The 22,403-nt window shown below is 33.7% G+C and overlaps 1 protein-coding gene across 2 annotated transcripts in view; it reads left to right on the top strand.

Annotated features, from left to right (window-relative positions):
• Nucleotides 1–22,403, top strand: part of Stat4 (signal transducer and activator of transcription 4) — a 95,051-nt gene that overhangs the window by 38,023 nt on the left and 34,625 nt on the right. For both annotated transcript variants that reach the window (XM_074071294.1, XM_020158148.2), the window contains 3 exons: nt 14,931–15,029; nt 17,185–17,277; nt 20,540–20,618. In XM_074071294.1, coding sequence (XP_073927395.1) covers nt 14,931–15,029; nt 17,185–17,277; nt 20,540–20,618 — 271 coding nt within the window. The remainder of the gene's footprint in view (nt 1–14,930; nt 15,030–17,184; nt 17,278–20,539; nt 20,619–22,403) is intronic.

Genomic DNA, 22,403 nt, shown 5'->3' with positions numbered 1-22,403 from the left:
GAGGATTTTTCATAAGAATGAAATATTAAAACTTTATTTTATGTAAATAATTGGTAAATAAAATAGTGAGTATCATTTTTTAAATTTTGAAATCAAACTATGCTTTAACTTGAGAATAGGATCAACTCTGAGTTCAGAGAATTAGGGCTTTCTAATTTTGCATTTGGAAACTCTGATAAGAAGTTTTATTCCTTGAAGGCATCATTTTTTCAACATTCCACAGTGACTGGGATTCATAGCTGTGACTGGTAACCAGGATTTCAGGTTTATAATTAATTTTAAACATATCTCCAGGCTTTTGGATAAAAGACATAAGAGGAAAAATAAAAAACAAATATACACAACATTGAAATACAGGCTGATTAGAATAGTAAATGCCAGGACATGAGTGCAATCTAAATTAGTATCAGGCAAATAAAACCCCATCAGAAAAACCTTACCCTACTCTCTTCTAACAAAACATTGCCTACAGATAAATGCCTGGGACTTAGGAAACAATACTACGTAACAAGAGACTTGCAGACACACGTGGAAGTATTAGAAGAACAGCATACTTCTGAAAAGGATCTACTCCATCATCTGAAATCTTTTCCAGGAGACCATGTGAATAAAATAGGAGCAGACATCTAAGAAGATCAAATAGGTTGAAATAAAAATTTCCAAAGTATGATATTAAAAGAGGTAAATGTTGACTAACATAGGAAAGGATTATATGGCAGGAAAAGGAGCAGCAGGAGTAGGATTAAATCCATTTTGGACATAGGTGATACCATGGGAAGTAGATGATATGGGAGTCACAATGTGGTGATATGAAAGAAAATGGTCTACACAGATCAGATAGAGAAGAGACAACACAGATAATTGATGGGAGAGCAAAACAAATAGAATGGAAAGGAAATGACAATTGCAAATAAATTCGAAAAAAGAACACTTTCCTGGGCTGACTAAGAAACCATGTAGATAGATATAAAGATTTACTGTAGGCTAAATTTCTTCTCTTGGCATGGAAGTTTCAAAACCTTAACTTTTATCCCATACAGTAAAAATTAGGTTTCAATGGCTGTGTCCTGTATCCATAGCAGATTGTGACTGTGTAAGGGAAAAGGTGAAATTGGAGATGATAGAAGGGGGAATATTTATAATCCGTAGCCCATTTTGCCGGCACAGTAGCCCAAGTGAAAGGAGTACATAGTGAATGTGAAATTATCCCTGAGGTGATGGGGAGAACAAGGCTGTGAACATTGGATGTAAAAATATTTTTGATAAAGTCAGTAGTGATTACTATTAACATGATACACTACATCTACACCTTCCAAAATAGTGGAGAAGGCAAAAGCAAAAGAATTACAGTATAGCAAAAGAGAAGCAAAGGAAATAGAAAACTGACAGAATGAAACTAAATATATTAAATATGGCAATGAATGCAAATTGAGTAAACTGTCTTAATAAGAAGTGTCTCGCTTAGAATCAAAACATAAATTTAACCATGCTTTTATAGCAACCACCTACTATGAGGCATTAAAAGATTTCAAAGCAAAGATATGTCAGGTTAATATTTATGAAAAGAAAGTATGGTCAATATATGTTATGTAATAAAATGGAAAGGAGATGAAATAGTTAATGTTTATTTGGTACTAAGGACATGTAATATCTTATTTAATATTTATGATAACTATAAGGTTAAACAAAATCAAATTTTAGCCCAAAAGCAGTAATTAGAACAAATACTATAATATTATAAGAGATGATTCCTAGTGAACATTTATGGATCAGGTTTACTGAATTTATGGAATATTAAGTAATATTGAATCAACACATAAAATAACATAATACAAAAATGAAATGAGCATAGAGCACTTTTAGTACATCTTTCTCAGTTTTCTAACATATCAAAATGGCTAAAACATAAATGAGCAAGATCTAAATGCTATAATTTAATGTGGTTGGTTTAACCAATAATATATCAACGCATTTTAATGGTGAAAAAGTTATAAATAATCTAATTTTCAACAGAGAAAACATTATTATATAAATCAGACCAGGACTAAAATTACTATTCAACCACTATTAAAATATGTGTTATTGAAGAATTTTAATATTATGGAAGTATTAATTATCAATTAAGAGAAAAAGCAGATATATAATGATACAGAGAATGTTCTGAAATTTATTTTTAAAGTATGACTAATATATTAAAAATGTACAGAAAGTAAACTAAACTGGTATGCGTCAAATCTGGATCAATTATCTCCAGATATGGGGATTATGGGTGATTTCTATTTTCTCAGAGATTTTTATGAATCTTAGTGATTTTGTACCTTAAAGTTTTTCTGCAAAGAATATTTTTGACTCTGTAATCAAAAATATATACGTAATTGACCATCATTTAATTATTGAGTGTGATCTTATGAACATCCCACTTGGTTCTCACCACAGAGGAGAGAAAGCAGGGTAGAGATTTTACAGGGGAGGAAATCAAGGCTAAGGGAAGTACAGTGACTTTTCTTTAAATGTCATAGTTAATAATGTCAGGACTGCAGGACTTCTGCATAAAGAAGTCCTGTAGATAAAGTGTCACCATGAAAGCCTTGTTCAAATGCTGCTCACTCAGAGTATCATCCCTCTTTATCAGGGTCCATAGATTACCAAATATGTAAATCCACAGCTTAATGTGATTTTTTCATAAATATAATAGGAAAAAGAGGTGAGTACATCTGGTTAATTAGCTCTAAATCAGCAAGGGCCTGAGGGAAGGAGAAAAATGTTTTGATAGAAGATGAAAGTAGAAATAAATGGTCATGAGTGTGAACCAGTCTTCAAAGGCGGAGTCTTGATAAACAAACGTCCCCTCATTAGGATCTTCTCTAGAGTGTCCCTGAGAGACAAAAAAAGTCATTTTAAATATAAACGTGTTAACTGTGGTTTGCATTTTAGACAGCCCAAAGACCACTTTGAAGTGTCACTCCGGATATCTGTAATCCAGGTTCAGGCCTTGCTTAGAAGTGGCCCTGGGTCCTGTCTCGTGTCCACAGCTGCTCAAACACTAACCTTACATTATTTGTGAGCCATTAATAACCTCTTCAGTTTCATTTCTCTCAGCAGTTGGATAATAATGATACTTCTGCCACAGTTGATATAAATTTCATATTTCTGTTCAATGGGAAATGCCCTGGCACTTTAAGGATTGTTTCATAAATGTGAACAGTCTTTAGAGAATGGTTGTGCTTCTTCTGATTGGAATGATTTTCCACTTCTTTCTTTAGAAGTTCTAATTTTCTAATTTTTGTGCATTATGTAAATCAATTTAAAATTTTGCCAGTGGAATTTTTGTTAGGATGAGAAGTTTTGTAAATTTTTTTCTGATTGCTTAAATAATTGCAAATCTTTGTAAAATTTCAAATGACATTGAAAAGTCCAAGAAGAAAGAAGAAAAAATCCCTTGAAATTCCACTGAAATAAGATAGCCACTATTAATGTTTTGGTCACTATATTTTTATAATTTTACTGCATAAGCAGTCATATATAATTTTCCATAAAGTAGCCTATACCATACATACTGCTTTTTTTTTTATTGCAAACTCTTTTCCTTACTTCCATCTACATCATTATCACTAAGGACTCCAGTGTTAACAACCAAATATGGATGCTTTCATATCTCTATCTGTGATTACCTAACTAAATAAAAGTGGGAAATTATACAATTTACACCCATGTGTATGTATGTGTATGATTATGGAATTTTGTAACTGAAAAAATTGTGATTTTTGTCAGTTACAAAAATGAAATTGATTTTTCATTTCTCTGCCTTCCAAATTTTATACCACAGAAATCCCTTCATATAAAATAGTAGCAACTGGTCCATTTATAAGTGTGGATGTGCCATGATTTATGGACCCATTGCTGCTGAAGGGAGCATCTCTTCACTTCCAGTTGGTCTCCCCTTTAATAAAATAATAATACAAAGAAACTTGTACATATATTATTCTGACTCATGCTTTTATTTTTATGGAATCGAGTCCTAGCAATGAACTTACTAGTTAAAAGCATAAGCATTTTAAATTTTAATAGATGTTATGAGATTACTTTCCTAAGAGATTGTAAAATTCGCATTTCATCAGCAAACTATTGAGGACCTTTTTTCCCACATCTTCATTAACCTTAGATATTATCATTTTTGCCAATGTGATTTTGGGGAATTAATAATTTTATTTTAAATTTGTTTTTCTCTGATTCCTTGCGAGACAGAGTCTTTTCCCACATTTGGTTGTACTTTTTTGGTGAATTTCCTTTTCACTTCCTTATACTAGGCTTTCTCATCAATTTCAAAGGATCCTTTATAATTATTAATGTTATTACTTTAAAGATATCTTTCATATGTTAATAATTCATATGAATTACTCATATTTTCCTTAGTCTATTGTACGTCTTTTGGCTTTATGACATCATTTTCCATACCAGCAAAAATCCCCTTTAAGTGTGATGAAAAGTCCATCTTTTTTTTAATATAGTTTCTGGGAGTCCTATCTTGGTTTAAAAGGTCTCATCAACCTTTAGATTACACACATGGTTTCCTGAATTTTATTCTAACATTTTTAAAGGATTAATCTTTTAATTCATATGGAATTCTTTATATAGAAGAATTCATATAGAATTCTTTATATCTGAATTGATAGTCAGTTATAGAAGCAAGAATTTTTGTTTTGTTTTGTTTTGGGTCAGGATCTTGTTTTGTAGCCCAGGCTAGCCTCAAACTCAAAACCTTCCTGTCTCTGCCTCTAGAGTGCTGAGACTGTAGGTATGTGACACCTGCCCAGCTTTTCTCTCTCTCTCTTTTTTTTATTAGTATATATTAATTGTAGAAAAGGATTTCATGTGATACTTCCATATATACATGTAATGTACTTTGATTAAATTCACACTCTATTACTTTTTCTTATCCCCCATTTTAAAAACAATTGTTGTAAGTTTCATTATTATATTTTCATACTTACATATGAGGAGACTTCTTAAAATAAGTATTTTTGACTGAAATGAAAATACCATCTTTTCATGCATCAGTTTTCTTATATAGTATTTTTCCAACAGCTCTATTTTGCTCTGCTAATGTAGTTATATGTCAGTACTATTGGTAATAATTAATATAGTATATTGTATTTAGAGTACATCCCAATATTAGATATAACAAGTCTCCTCCCCTCAGCATGGTGACAATGGACTTGACAATGGACTGATTGCAAATAGTTCAACAATGGACTCAAATGGAATTCTGGCTTGAAATTACTTAGCATCTCTTTATCTCAGTGTGTTTATCTGCAAAATCAAAGGACAACATTTATCACAAACAGTTAGGAGGGTTAAATGAAGCAAAAGAGAGCACTTGGACATATTTCAAGTACTGAAGAATTAAGTAATCTTTATAGTTTTCTTAGCTATTGTCAAACATTTCTTCTTCCATATAAACATTAAGAGCACTTAATTAAATCATTCCTTCAAACCTAACCCCTCCAAAAGCAATTCCTAGGAGTCTAAGATTAATTACATTAAGTAAGCATTTCTTTTGGGACAATTAACATTTTCATGATGCTAAGTCTCACATCTAGAATTTGTTGTTTTTAACTTATCCCTTCTCAGATCTTATTTAGCATTTTCAGTAATGGCCCTAGTTTAATTCGTATGAGATCTTTTTGTTATATTTATTCTAAAGTTTTTAAAATTTGAATTAAATTTATTTTTAAGATGCATAAAAGCATAAAATTATACATATTTTTGGGGTACCATATGATGTTTCAATACTTGCATAGTGTTTAAATTAAGTTAAACCTACCTCTAACGTTTATCCTTTCTTTATGGTGTATTTTAAAAATTATTTTTCTTACTGCTTTGAATATAATATTTCCTGTTTCCAGCTGTAGATGGTTATTGTCAGTGAAGGAAAAGTCATGTCACATTGTACGTTTATTCTAAAATTTTTATGACCCTCAGTCTCTTTTTTCCCCAGATACACAATTATATCATTAACAAGAAAGATACGTGTATGCCTTCTTTACCAGTGTTTATAAACTTTTTTGTCTTTGTAATCTTGTCTAAATACTCTTTCCTAATGATGATGATGTATGCATTGTTACCCCTAAAGTAAGGGGAAAAGGGTGATTGAATATATCCTATAAGATATAGTAAGGGACACATATTCGTTTACCAGCATTAAAGGATCTGTCTTACCATGGAATGAGCAGGTGGAGGGAAAGCCTCATGGTTCAGTTCTCCTGAGGGTAACATCAACTACCAATGATACTGGCCAACCTAGGGGAAGATCCTTTCTGATCTTTGAGAAGCAAAATTACCACCTCAAATTGTTATCATACCCTGCTGTCCTCTTCCAAAGAATCTCAAGACTCTAGTTTTGTATCTTTATGGCTAGGGACAAACAAAAACTCCAGAAGAATTTGAAGACAAAAGTTCTTACCAATACAAAGATCAAATAATAAGCTTTTTCTATTTTTCTCTCAGCTAGGAAGATTCTGATCATGTATTCATCTTCTCATTTGATCATTTAACCAGCATTTTAGACATTTCTAGGAGGTGACAACTGTTTCAAAATCATTCTTGAAGAAGGCCAATCCCTCTTTTGAAAGATACTGAGTCTAGACAGGGAATCAGATATAGACATAAAAAAATGAGAATGCTATATGATATTTTATAATACAAGCAGACATTGAGAACTGTGAAAGGTCTTAGATATAATCCTCCTCACAGGCTAACCGGTTAGCTTGTTATTGTTTCATGGGTGCTAAAAAAAAGACATGGGACTTCTGGATCAGAGAGAAACAACTTTGTTAGTCACAGCAAAAGCCATAGTCAGAGCTCCATGTTTGTTTGTATCAATTGTACCCCAAACCTACAGAGGTGACACAGCAGGCCCACTCTGTATGTCTGCACACTTAGTGAATTAGTATTATAGAAGAACACTGAACTTGAGGAGATCACTGCTTTTATAGCTAAGGAAGCAAGCCCACTCTTTGTCTAGGAATAGACATTACCTCATTCTTCAAGGTTGCCTGGCAGGAGTGATGAATGGCTGGGGCCCTGCAATCTTGGCATATTTGTAAGATCACTTAGGGACACTTACCCACCATGCCTTTACCAACAGCAAATAGAATTGCCAGAGGGGTTAAGATCTAAGTCATCTCTGCAGAAGCTAGGTACTTTATAGTCACTCAGACACATGGTTATTTTCTGGTGGTTTGTTTGTAAAGTAGCACTGCAGCTATCTTGACTTTCCATAAAAAATGGTTACTCTGACAGATTTGTCACGAGAAATAATATAATGTGCAGGGAAAATAAAATTGAATGCAGCTTGTGGCTCATAGGGTCTGTTAACAAAGGGGTCAGTTTTTTAAAAGGCACTAGTGATTTGAAAAGTCAGAGGTTGTAGAATGTGAAACACCTGGATTTGAGGTGTTTCTTTTCTTTGATTTTCTAGTTCTTTTCACAAATGACATAACACCTGGGCTTCCTAATACATACCTTGCCGGATATTATTGTAATAAAAACATAGCCTATCAAGCACCCCACACATAATGGGTACTTGGTTTGTGGCAGAGCCTATTCTTGGTATGTTCCAACTGGAATGATAAGTAGAGTTTGTTGGCATCTACCTTGTTCTTCTCCTGTCATTCTGAATAAGGCAGTTCTTCTCTCACCAGGCTCTGGATCCCCTATGAGCTCTGAATTTTAGCCATCATAACAGCTGGACCAGCCTCTGGCCCTCTTCTTTTTTCACCTGAGTGAGAAATCTTCAAAGCCAGCATTCATCTTTTACAAAAGCCCTGCACAATATGAGAAAAAAGAAAGATCCGATATGGTTATCACTTTTTATTTAGTCTTAATCATAAAAGTAGCCACACTAAAGTATTTAAAAGAAATTCTAAAAAAAAATTTTAAATAAAAGAAGTTATAACAGTACCAAAGAATTGAAGTAAAATTAAAAATATACATTCCCTAATCCTATTCCTCAAAAATAATCAGTTGTGTGAGTTTGACATACTCCTTCCCAGATCTTTTTCTATGCAAAGGAAGTGTAGTGTCAATGTTTCTCTCCCAAACAGTATTTGAATTTTACTCAGGTGAAAGTACTGTTATTATTTATAATTGCTACCTTGTCTGAGTTAACTTTTTATTCAAAGCAGATTTTAGCACATTTGTGTGCCTGAGTTAGTCCTCAAGAAATGCCAGGAAAGTCCCAACTGTCTAATGTTTCAAAAACCCCAAATATAGTCTCCTTTTTTTTCTGGAGTTTCTTTTGTATTTACAGAAATATGTTTCCAGGAACACGACTCAGTCTTATTCCATTGTCTTTATAGTCAATTTTGGTCATTTCTGTGACACTAATAAGATTTTTCTTCTTTTTTTGTTGCTATTGGTTTATCATTTACAAGCATCAAACTCTTCCTCTACCATTTTGAGACAATACAGACAACTCCTGGTATTAATAGAGTACTTTGCAAGTTACAAAGCTCCTTCTCAACTATCCAGGATGTTCATCAGAATGACTCTGTGATGAATGACAAGACTGATTATCCAAACTGAGTAATAGGATGATGAAAGCAATGAAGGTTGAGAACTGACTTATTGAAGGTCACAAAGCCAGGTCCTCTGGCTCCATATAAAGGGCTCTCTGGCTGTTTTGCAGAGTAATTGCTGAGGATAGATTGAGTAATCAGAGACATAGAACAAACACTGGACAGAAAATGTACTCAAAACTTACCTGAAGCCTTCCAGAAGCATTTACTTTAAAAATATATACTGCCAAACTATATATACCTGCCGCCAATTTTTAGCTAAAAATGGATGTGTTATTATTGTTATAAAATAATAACAAGGCATTAATAATGTATATTTTTTGAGAATCTACACCTCACTCTGCTATCTCAAGAAAACCTAGGTGTGATAAAAAGAATTTAAAGCTAACTTTGTGTGCAGAAGACAAGCAACTTCATTGGAATTAATTCATTTCTGGTGAGGGATTAGCATAGGAGGGAAGGTGAGAACTATAACTTTAGGAAGACAACTTAAAAAAGGATTTTTTAAAAGCAGTTTTGAGTTTACTGAAAACCTGATACAAAGTACTCCCTTAGCCTCCCGTCCTACCTCACTCCAGACAGGGTCTCCTGTACCTTGTATTAATGTGGTATATTTGTTAAAATTGATGAATTGATACTATATTATTATTAACTAAAGTCCTTGATTTACATTGTAGTTCTATGGGTTTTAATATGCATAATATTATGTATCATACAGGATTATTTCACTGTCCCCCAAATCCCTATGTCTGACCTAGTCGTCCCTCCTGCCCTGAAGGCCCCAGCAATCACTGACATTTTTACTGTTTCCATAGTTTTGACTTTTCCTTAATGCATATAGCTGAAATACATTATGTGTCCTTTGAGATTGATTTTATTCACTTAGTAACATGCAGTTAATTTTCCTCCATATTCATGAGGGCTTAATAAGTTCTCTCTCTCTCTCTCTCTCTCTCTCTCTCTCTCTCTCTCTCTCTCTCTCTTGCAGTACCAGGGTTTGTTTGAACATAGATAGGACCTCATGCTTGCTAGGCAAGTGCTCCACCCTTGAGGCTACATCCTCAGCTTTATTGCTTTAAAATTATTTTTAAGATAGGGTTTGGTGCTTTTTGCCCAGGATTGTAGATAAAGTCATATTACATTTTATCACTGACACTGAAATTGATGTAAAAAAGATTGTCTATCACATACAAAGCAAGACTGGCAAGAGTAACTTGCCAAATTCTGTGTAATAGAGGAAAGAAATCTCAGCATAGTAACAACCCACAGTAAATAAATCACACATTGCACAGCATTATTATTAAGATGTGTGACATCTATTCATCAGAAATGTCCTGCTGAATAAACAGATGCATTGAACTTACAGCATGATCCATTGAGGAAAAGTGAAAATATGTGTTTAATCAAATTAGGTAATGCTAGAGGATGGGAGGGTGGTTTGCCATGGAAAGACTTAAAATTACACTGTCAGAGCAAAAAAAAAAGTTTGGTTTTTCTTTTGTTTGTTTATTTGCAGTGCTAGGGATCCAAAAAATCTTTTAAGGATCAATATTATGAGTTCAATTTATGAAAAGCAGCATATCACTGTGATCTTATGTCTAACTCCTGATTACTGGAGTTACCACCATATTTGATTTTAAGCTACAAAACCATCTTAAGAATGAAACATCTTCAAAGATGTTGTTGGAAGTAAACTATGATAGAAGACAGATCATGGCTAAGCTGATGGAAGACTGATCAGATGTCTTTTGGAATTGACTTCTGGGAATGTATCCTACTTCTCATAATAATTTCTTTTAAATGTATAATGATAAGTTTGCTAACCACGATAGTATAACTAGACCACTACAACCCCTCAATGAGGACCCCCTCATGAGTTGGCATACCATGAGAACCATTTCAGAGGGAATGTGAGTTCTGGTTCTTGTCTGAAAACCTTCTAATGAGAACTTCTGGTAAGCTAAAGTACCAGCATCAAAGCTTACAGAATGGAGATAATAGTTTGGTATATGCTAAAGAAGTGATACATGGCTGACATTCCTGATGGCTCACAAAACATTATTTTATGGAAAATGTGAAAGGCAATGAATCTGATTTTAAAAGAGATTCAGAAAAGTAATTCTAAAAAAGATGTTATAGGAATACATGAACCAATTTATTTCATGTATATTTCTCATTTTATATATGCACAATCTGGATCCATTATTAAATATCTATTGATGTTGAAATAAGTTGAAAGAGTTCTCTCAATAAGATAAAAAATTCTAAGTGATTAAAAAACGTTATGTCATAGTTCGTATTTTTGCTGCAAGGTAGAAAGCATTACTAGAGATAAAGGTCAGTTCATAGTAATGAAAGATTTTACTCATGAGTAAAACATTGCAAGTCTAAATGTGTCTAACAAAAGCTCAAGTGGAAAGAGTCACATAATTCTTTCAATAACTGATAACACTGATAAGGCAAAAAACCAACAAGGATGCAGAAATTTAAGCAAAAACATTGAACAGTTTTGGTTTAATGAAACTACACAAAGTATTTTCATCCAACAACTGCAGAATACATATTCTTTACAAGTTACCATGGAACTTCTACAAAATCCCCATGTGCTGTACCACAAAGCAAGTCTCACAAACTTAAAAATGATAAGTCCTTCAGAACTTGTATTTTGATCAAAATTAAAATATGTTAGAAATTAGTTTTTTTTAAGTAGGAGAAAACTCTTAAGTTTAGAAACTAATTAGTACATTTCTAAGTAAGTCTTAGAACAAAAGTAAAATCCTATGGAAATTAGTTGAAAGAAAGGAAAACTATCCATATTACATAAGATATGATTAGTGTGTGCAGAAAATCCATGATAGCAAATATTACAGATACATTATTGGAATGCAATGAAGACACCTGCACACCCATGTTTATGGGAACACTATTCACAATAGCCAAACTATGGAATCAGCCTAGGTGTCCAACAACCAATGAGTAGAAAAAGAAAATTCTCTCTATATATGCATAATAGAGTATTATTCAGTCATAAAGAGGAAAGAAATTATGTTATTTGCAGGAAAAATGAACAGAATTGGAAATCATGTTTTGTGTCTGAGAAAGACAAATATCATATGTTCTCATATGCAGATTCTAGACCTAACTAAATGAGTGACATAAGTGTAAAATGGGAGTAGGGAGAGAGGGACTATTTGGGGGTGGAAACCACAGGGAGGGGAGAGGGTGAAAGGAGAGAATGAAGAGGGGAAAGTTATGCTTGAAGTACTTCATATGCATGTATGAAAGTAGAATAATGAAACTAATATTGTTTAAAAAGGGGGCAGAGAGGAGATAAGAAAGTAATAGAGGGGATGAATTTGATCAAAGTACACTATATGCATATATGGAAATATCACAGTGAAACCCCTTTATAGAAATAATACATGCTAATAAAAGCAAAAATTTTAAATGCTATATAAAAAAGAAAAGAAAAATATATTATTGGAATTGATGAGTTTAACAATTTGTTAGATTCAAAAATCAACATAAAAAATTAATTATATTTCTCTACATCAGCAAAAAACAAGAAAGTAATCATTTATCCTAGTACTGAAAATACCAACTACTAGAAATGACCCCAACAAAAGATGTTTCAGATGTATATGTGGAAAATTATGTTTAATAGAGAGACATTACAAAAGTCTAAATAATTGGATTAGAACAAAGTTATAAACACGACAAGTCTCTCTAAAGTCTATTTAAAGATTTAGAACCCTTGAAACTCTCAAATAAGTCTGAGTGTGTGTGTGTGTTTGCATTGTGTTTGCATGTGTGTGTATATCAATGTGTGTGTGTGTGTAACTTAACAAGCTGATTCCAATATATGGAAATGTAAAGAAAACCTATTCTACTTAGTATTACACTTAATATAAAGCTTTAGTGATAAAAATAATCTGTTGTGAAGCAGAGATAGCCCCCTAAGATGGAATGGAGTCCAGAAACAAGCTCATCTACATATGGACACTGGGTTTCTAACTAAGTTGGCCCAGCAGAGCAGGGAGGAAAGAAGAGGATGCTGAATTAACATTGTTAGAACTGTATATCTGTATGGAGAAAAGTGAAAGGAAAATCTCCTTACTAAAAAGCTCCAATTGAATTACAATTAACAAAAAACCACAAAGACTTAAAAAGATAACACAGGAAAAATCTCCATGATTGCCTTTTAGGGAAAGATTTCTCAAACACATGGCAAAAACAAACAAACAAACAAAACACTAGTCATAGAGGAAATGATGAATTAAATCTGACTTCACTACAATTAAAATCTGTTCATTTACACTGGGGGACAGTGGAGGACAAGCAGATGGTAAAAAATTCTTTCAACACCTATGCACAAGAGAATCTAGCACACAGTAGAAGTGGGCAGTTTCTCTTTCTCTGACTTCCTTTTATTTCCTTCTTCCCATCAAAACACACTGAGGGTTGTTTTGTTGTTCTGAGGTCCATATACTTAGTAACTACTAAAAGGTGAATTCGAGTACATCTTTGATACTTAGGAAAATAAAATGTTAACTTGTTATTGAGTCTATAGTGATCAGTTTTCCATTAGATGTTTTTGACTCATATATCTAAGTGAGGCACTAAGTTAGGGAAAAATAAGAAATAAAAAAAAAGTGAAAAGCTATCCTGGTTGAAAATAGTGTTGATTCCTGACTCTTAACATAGGAGAAAAAATGAGTAATCTAAACTTACAAGAAGGTAAAAGGAGTTTAAGTAAGAAAGGAAAATGCAAAAGTGTTCAACAAAGCTGAGAGTGTAGAAAGACAGCATCTGAATAAGGCAATGTTCCATCACAGCAAGAATGCTGGGAATTCTTAAGGTGTTAGAGGAGCTCCTAACCTTACATAGGACATGTTTTCAAGTTTATTAATAACAGAGCCATCAAATTAGTCCTGGCAAAAGCATTTCTGTATAACAATGGAATACTTTTTAAATAAATTGAAAGCAAGATGAGAAATCATAGCATTTCTTGGGGAGTTAGATGCAAGTTATAGAGAAAAAAATCAATAGATGACAAAATTAACAACAAGAATATATTCTAATATAGAGATTCTGAAATTGTTGACATGTAGAAATGTGGGATCCCTGCTTAATAAATAGGACCATTTTCATTTCTTTACTTTCTAGTTTGCCAATTCATTTTTCTTTTCACTTGAAGAGTTCTGATTTAAAGGGGAGAAATGCATTGTAAAGACTGCAGAATGGAAGAGTCCGAATAACTGGCATTTACTTTCCAAATGAAAGTGTGGAACAACAAGCACCATCTGATAAAATAGTGGCAGGCAGCAGTCACAATCATACAAATGCTTACAACCACTAGCCCCAGATTTTTTTTTCCTAGAAAGATCCTTGGGTTTACTCATCTATATAATCTACCTTTGATCAATTGTTAATTTTCCACTTTGTGGATTGTACTTTATTTTTTCTGCTATTGGCCATTTGGTTATTGCGTGGGTATCAATACCCATACAAATAAAAACATGCAAAGGAAAACAATGTGATTGTCTAGTCTACCGGTTCTCCTGCTGAATTTGTCTCGGAGAAAATGTAGTAAAGAAGGTTAATACTGCTGACTGAAAGGATGGTGATGTTCTAGTTAGTCATGTAAGTCAAGGCTAGAAAACTGACTTGTAGAGCACTTTGCAGTAAAGTAGATGAGTGTGGGACCCTCACTGGTGGGCACTATGGCAACTGTGGTGTGATACATGATTGCCATGGGAATTTCAGTATTTTAATTTACACAATATGGTTGAATTAGGCCCAGAGGCAGCCAGTTAGCAATAGCTGCACCTTGAAACTTGGCAATAAAAGATACGTATGCTTAGATGTCATAATTTTGCTGACATGTAACTATAGTTTAACTTGAATAGTCTAATATAGTATGAGCTAGTCAACACGAATACCACCAGCTAGCAACCATAACAGATGCGTTAAGTATGAAGGGCAGAGTTAAGAAGTGTATGGCAGGGGGACTAGCTAGTTCATAATTCATCGTGAGGTAATGCCTGTATCTAAAATCTGCCTAGGGGAGTTGACCCTCTAGAGAGTGTTCAGGGTCTTTCTTAGAAGAGGCGCTCAAGAACAATTGTTAATTGTTAAAAAAGACTTTTGCAAGCAAAAGAGCAATATCCTCTTGTTAAGGGGCTAAGTTTGCAATACAAGTATCTGTGGCTTTATATGGACTGGATCATTGGAACGAATTCCAAACAATTTACATACTTATTGGGTGATTATTGTTGATTTTCAGGGAGTAATTTTCCATGTGATGCATATATTTAACTTCTTACTCTGTTTTTGCTCACTCCTTTTCAGGGAAAGTTTCATGGAAATCCAATGCACGTAGCTGTGGTTATTTCAAATTGTTTAAGAGAAGAGAGGAGAATATTGGCTGCAGCCAACATGCCTGTCCAGGTAATATTTTCTGAACTCATGATCTTGTTATCACATTGAGCTCAATTTTTCTGTAACAGAAGAATTATCTTCTTCTTACCTACGTAGTAGTTCAGCCATTCTTCTAGACACTTGTATTGAAGCTCTTAAGATCATCTTTGAGTAGTTCTCATCTGTCCTCCGTATTGAGATCATTACACAAGTCTTTCCAGAGTTTGTTTCTAGGCTCTTATCTGTACATTCCTTTCTGCTTCTGCTGGCTGTGTTCTGGTTCAGGATCTTACATATTAATTTAGGAATATAGTGACCACATTTTAGCTGAGTTCCTAATTAGTATTTGGATTCTGCTTCCCTCCGTAAATTTATCTTCACAAAATGATCTTGTCCCAGCCGTTTGGTATCTTCAAATTTCGTACTGCACAAGTCCAAACTAGTTCACCCATTGGAATTTTGATTTACAGAAACTCCATAAATATTTGCTTATTGATTGTTTGAAAATACTTTGCCCTGACATTTTAGATTACATTTTATCCCACTACCCTGAATGAGTTCAGAACCTCCATCAAAGACAGTTAAAGGAATATTTTTTCAGTTACTCCTTACAAAAAGAAAAGAATATGTAAAAAAATGAAGTTTCCAAATAATATCATTCATAATTGAATAAATCTTACCACCATATTTTATTTTTGAAGGGCTAACAAAAGTATATTTTTAGCTATTAGAAATTCTCAGTCTTCTTTGTAAGTGCAAAGCCATGAGTTCAAACCCTAGTCCCACCCCTATCCCCCCAAAAAAATCTCAGCCTTGGTTATTGTTAGTTTAAGGCTGTTTCTGGACGACTTTGATGTTTAAGTGATAAAGAATGGTATCATTTTTATTTAATTTAAAAATTGTAGTAAGTTTCTAAAGTACATATAGATTCATTCAATGCCTTTTGAGTAACAACTAAGACACTACCATTAATACATAATATTCTCTTACATATTTCAGTTGTCCTTTTTGGTTCTCCTCTCATCTCCAGTCATCTGTGTGTGTATGTTTGTGTTGTTCCTTTCAAATGTCAAATTGAAACACTTGCTTGAGTACATGCTCATCAAAGTCACTGAAAATAATCTAGTAGCACATACTACTGTGAAAGAAGCACTGTTTTTGAAATTACAACTAGGTAGATAAATAATGGAGACCAAAATGAGAGAAAGGGAATTTTGTAAAGACAAAAGAATGTGGTGCTGCTGAAAAACATTTGATAGAGATCAAGGACATGGGTTCCCCTTGAGGTTCTGCCACTGATTGGCTGTGGATTTTAGTCAAGTCATCAACCTTTCTAACCATCGTTCCCCACTTAACTGTAAGATGAGGAGGCTGATACATGCCTCACTCTTATCTCTAGCTATCTGTAGAACTTATTTACGGATCACACTCAATGTCAAATTGTTAGAGTGACCAAGAAGTGGTGTTTGGAGAAGCTAGTTGGCCTTTCTGCTTAACCAAACTAACATTTTACATTTTCTTTAGTAAACTCCCTTTGTTGTGAGTAAAAATAAATCTCATCCCAGCAGGGTCAACTCCTCAATTGTGAATTTAGATCCAACTTAATGCAATTTTATTATACCAATTTTCAAATTACATGTATTGGTTTGATAGAATCTCAAAAGTAATATAGATCTACTTATAGAAAATTCATAACATTTAAAAAATCATAAGATCATCTACAATTTTACTGTTCAGAGATAACACACTGATAACATTTTGGTGTGTGTTCTTCCATTCATATGTACTTGAGCTTGCATGTCAATATATATATCCAATGTATTTACAAATATATGCACACATATACCTATATATAAGCAATAGAGGTCTCAAATATATATATATATATGTATATATATATATATATATATATAGTGCTTTTATAATTTTGCTTAGTTCCTTAAACTTTAACGTAGTTATATTATGTCATTAAATATTTTCTGTAGCATGAATTTTTTGTGCAGGGACTCAAACCCAGGTCCTTGCACCTGCTGAGCACAGACTCCAACATAAAGCTACACTCCTAGCCCTTGTGGCATAATTTTCAATGACTCTGGCACGTTCTGTATTACACTGATCCAAACCTCAGATCACAGTATATTATATATATCATAAACCTATTTTATTAATAGATTTTTTTTTCCAGGGACCTCTGGAGAAATCCTTACAAAGTTCTTCAGTTTCAGAAAGACAGAGAAATGTGGAGCATAAAGTGGCTGCAATTAAAAACAGTGTGCAGGTGAGTGATCTGTGTAGATAACTAGAAACCTAGAAAGCCAGCTACTGTTCCCTGACAGTTAACTGTGTGCCTCTCTGCTGCAGGCCCAGTTAGTATATGTAGAAATCATAGAACAGTTTGTTAGGAAGATAAATATCTCTCATGTAAAACACTATGTTTGCATAGAGAAGATTTCTCTGTAGAAAGCTTTCAATTCCATTTGAACTTCTCTGATAAAGCTATCAGATTATCTATTTCTTCTTGAATGAGCTTTTGTAATTCACATTTTTTGAAAAATGTGTCATTTCATCCAAGTTATCTTTTTTGACGTAAAATTGTGTGTAACAGTCCCTTATTATTCTTTGACTATCTGTAGAGTCTGTAACAATGTCACTCTTTTCATTCAATATTGGTGGATCTTGTTTTCTTTTTGCCTCCAACCAGTGGTTAGAGACTTACTCATTTCACTGAGCTATAAAAAAATTTCAAAGTAAGACTAACTTTCCACTATGTTGTGTATAAAATAGAATGTTAATTTTCCGTTTCAAAACTTACAGAGCATTCATTTCCTTGTCTTTTTCAAAAGTAATAATTCCACAAAATTAAACTATAAACTACCTCATACATTGTCTGAATAGTAAGCAGAGGGCTTCTGCTTATAATTTCTAAGTGTTTACTTCCAGAAGTTCTGATTTAGTGATCCTCCATAATAAGTAAAATGGGTACATGGAAATCTCTGCTCACACTATTGCGACAAAGACTTGGGCTGTCAAGATGGATGCAGAATGCCTTGGCACTTATAAATGTTGAAACGAAAGGCTCTGCTGACTCTACAAGTGTGCAGAGCAGAGGGTAATTATTTTATTACAGTAAGAATACGTGAGCACATTAATTAAGTACACAGACGTGTTTTGCATCAAACACAATTTCTTTCTTTTATTTTTGTGGTGCTGGGTACCAAGCCCAGAGTCTTGCATGTGCTGGGCAGTCACTCCACCTTGAGCCACATCTTTAGCTCCCACATTCCTTTTAATTCCTAAGGATGGTGCAACAAAGGTCCACTTTTTGGAGCCCCAACTGATGCCTTCCCTAGGCCTATATATCATCCCTAACTGCTGTGAGTGTTGGCTGCTAAGGGCTTCTCTGGAGTTGCCTCGAGAGGCCTTCAGACAGTGACCGAATGGCAAGGTATGGGAGAAACAGCCAGACCCGTTGCTTCAAGTTGGAACACAGGTACTGCTCCTGTGTTCCTCAGAGAACCCACCTGACGTTAGAACACAGTGCAGGCCCCAGGCATTCTTCTAGCCCCCTCCCCTTCCTTATTCCTCTCCTACATGACCTTTCTCCTGAGAACAGTTGTTCAACAAACCCCAGAAGCCCAATTCTGATCCCAGGCTCTGATTCCAGTAAGCCCTAGGCTTGACATGTTGGCAAAGCAGAGCCTGTCCACCAATGTTCTTCCCCACTTAGGCCATAACCTCAGACTTGCTGTGTCATGTTGTAGAGTGTGACACTCCTGTAAGGACAATTAAGAGAAATTTTGCAGGTCATTGCTGGGTGTTTCCACATTTTGCAATCGTTGGTAACAATACCAATATCTGAAAGCCTTTTAATTACTTTAGCATTGACTTTTCAGAGTTGTGGTTTAATAGACAGTGCATTCATTTTCATTTGAAAATTCTGCTAGATATTGCTTTCTTTTAGCTTTTAATTAATTTCAAGATCAAAATATGGAACCCCTGTGTATCTCTACTTTAAAACTGCCGAATTTTATTTGCTACATTTTTCTAGACACATGGGTTCCCTGTCTTTTAGTGTTGGTAGCCTTCCTTCCACAGGTCTTTGCTACTGAGAAATGCTACATTCAAGTGAAATGCTGCAAGTAGAATTGAAGTATAGTGAAAAAAGTGAAGTCTTTGAAGTTAGACTAGATTGGATTTCAGTTCTGGCTTGAGTATGTATTACTCTATGACTTTGAGCTTGAATTTCTTCATGTGAAAAATGGAAATAACTTACTTTGCAGGTTGCTGAAAGGATAGTGTACGTGAGCCATAAGCATGGCAAAAGCTGCTAAAAATTTAGCTGTTGTGTAGATAACAGGCTGTGTAGTCAATAGCTACTACTTTGGTAATTTTCTAAGATCTATAAATATCAGCAAACTCATTTGAGAGAATGGGCTAACAGGGAGAAGAGTCATCACAGCTAATGCTTATAAAGTGTATATTTGGTCTCAGACTCTGTTTTAATCTTGACAACTCCATGAGGTAGATACAGTTATCCTCTTTCTCCCTCCCTCATCTCACCCCTTCTTCTAGATGGAAATGTAAAGAGATTTGCTTAGGTTCATACAGCTTAATAAGTCACAGAGTTGGAACACAAATTCTGACTCCTTGATTCAAAATTTAATTCTTTTCTTAACCAGTAATTCAGCTGACTAAAATGTAGAATTTGTGGAGAAAGGATTGTGGGGAGGGGAAGATATATGTTTCCTTACAGAAGACATGTAAGTAGTAGAAATTTCAGCTTTCTAAGAAGAAAGGGGAAGTAGTTTGAAATCTAGGAAGCAGTATGTCTAGCTTTGGTAAGGGTGGGCATCAGAGCAAGACTGCCAGACATTCCCCAAACTCTTTAGTGCAAAGCTGTGTCCCTTAGGAAAGTAGTCACTTGGCCTCTTTAAGCCTCTGTTTCTTCATCTGAAAATGTGAGAAGAAGTGCTTTATGAGAGGTGTGAGGTCTAAACAAGATACTATATGGAAAGCCTTGAGCCCAGATCTTGACCTTGTAACTGTTATAACTAAGCAGGAAATCATCACCAGGTTTGAACAGAGCTTAAAATCTCAAAGATAGGAACAGGAGCAAGCATAGGTCTATTTAAAGAAGTAGGAAAAAATATTTAGGCTGAATTGTCATAAACTGCAGCATATTAATGGAGATTTAAGCAAAAAGTGATCATTATGCAAAAGTATCCATTTTCTCTAATAAAAAATAAGATTATATGAGTAGCACCTCTTGGAAGTAATTGAGAAATGAGAAATAATACACTGAATGATTTCTGAACAAACAGAAAGAAAAAGATAATTGGAAGAGTAGATTCAACCAGGTTTTCCCAAGGTTCAACTTTGATATGAATTAATTCTTCAGAAATGTAGGTCATTATAGTCTTTGGATGCTGTTGGAGCCTGGAAGCACCAGTGTATTATTTAAAAACACTTCTGACTATTGTTCTATTGCTGTGTATGCATTGATATTTTCCTTTGAGTTGTATATTTTCTCTTCTATAAAGATGACAGAACAAGACACCAAATACTTAGAAGACCTCCAAGATGAATTTGACTACAGGTATAAAACAATTCAGTCAATGGGTAAGTTTTTGTTTTGTCTGTAATTCTACATAGGGACATGAAGACAGCATGACTATTAGGGTTTCTTCTTTTTTTGTTTTTGGTGGGAGACTTGGGTTCGAATTTAGGACCTCAGCACTTGCAAAGCAGGCACTCTACCACTAGAGGCATACTTCTAATTCATTTTTCTCTGGTTATTTTGGAGATGGGGGTCTCCTAAACTATTTGCCTGGGTTGGCCTCAAAATGCCATCCTCCTGATCTCAGCCTCCCAAATAGCTAAGCAAATTTAGTCTACTTCCCCAAGTTTGTTTTTTTTTTTAAGAGAGGATGTAGGTGAGGCAGATTTGTTTTTGCTTCTTTGTGTCTCTCCATATAATTATCTATAGATATATATGTAAATATTACCAACCAATTCAAATTATAAAAGAAATCCAATAAATTGCATAAAAAATCACCCCAAGCATGTCCCCAAAATAAGAACGTCCTCCTAAAGACTCAAAATGTCATCATCACAACTGATAAAAGTAAAAATAATTGCCTAATATGATCAGGAAATTACTAATATCATCTGTAGGTAAGTTGTTTAAAACTATAGTTTTCTAGAATTGTAAAGGAGAAACATACTTCATGAAGAAAATAAGCAAAAGCAGTAAAAAATAAAATTCACATGAAATTGTTCAATCTACAGATAAACTGACAAAATGTATTTTCTTCCAGCGTTTTCTCTGTATGTTCACATACATTTATATTTATGTATTTATTTTTTTAAATGAGATATCTTGTATATAATTTTGTGAACTACATTTAAACTGAAGTTTTATCAAAACTTCATATCAAAAGTCTTCAAAAAGATAATTTCAATAATTGTATAAATGTCAAAATATAATGACATCGAAATTTATTTGACACTCTTTAAACAATGAAGTTGTTTACAATAAGAGATGGAAGGGGAAAATGAAAATATTCACAAAACCTAGGATTTACAAGTGAGAAAAGTGTACTGTAATTTTTGGGAAAACAGTTCAAATTATAATTAGATCTAGATTGGTTGATAGGCTTGTACCCATAGGAATTTACTGATTTTGAGCACTTACTATGCTTGCATCAGGCAACAGAGGAAGTTGGATTAGGGTTATATGGGAGCTCTGTGCTATTTTTGGAAATTTTTTGAATTATTTTAAAATTTCAAAAAACAGATCAAATATAAACCTTTAATTTACAAAATCACCTTTAAATATTAAAATGTTAGCTTGAAATGCATCATAAAGGAAGTCTGGATAATTGTGATCAAATGTTTAACTTTTCATAAGTAAAGAGTGCAATGTTTTGTGTTCTTCTCCTGGCATCTTCAGGATGTCTTGTCTCTCATTAACTGTTATTCAAAATGTTTATGATTATTTCAATGTATAAATTTTCCCTTTAAAAGAAATGGCACAAACATGAGATTGATCAGTTTTTCAAAGGGATCCAGGATCTTAAAAGACCTTAAAACTACCATAAATTTAACCAAGCATTACAGTTCATTGAATCATCCATGTGTAAACTTATATGAATTTCCAATTTTAAGAATTAAAATATAACAAAAGTACATTAAGCAATAAAATTATTTTGAACTTGCCATATTATGATTTGAATCATTTAGTGTTTTCCAGTGTTACATGTACGTTATAAAGAGCAAGAAGTGATCATTTTTATCATTTAAATCAAAACATATTTATTTTGTTTGTCCCACTCTATTTATTATAAGTGAAATGAAAGATAACGAGGGAAACAAATTATAAAGAAGACTGGAAAGTATTAGCTA

The sequence above is a fragment of the Castor canadensis genome, chromosome 4 (assembly GCF_047511655.1).
Source record: "Castor canadensis chromosome 4, mCasCan1.hap1v2, whole genome shotgun sequence".
Lineage (NCBI taxonomy): Eukaryota > Metazoa > Chordata > Mammalia > Rodentia > Castoridae > Castor > Castor canadensis.
This window is presented reverse-complemented; position numbering and strand designations above follow the sequence as displayed.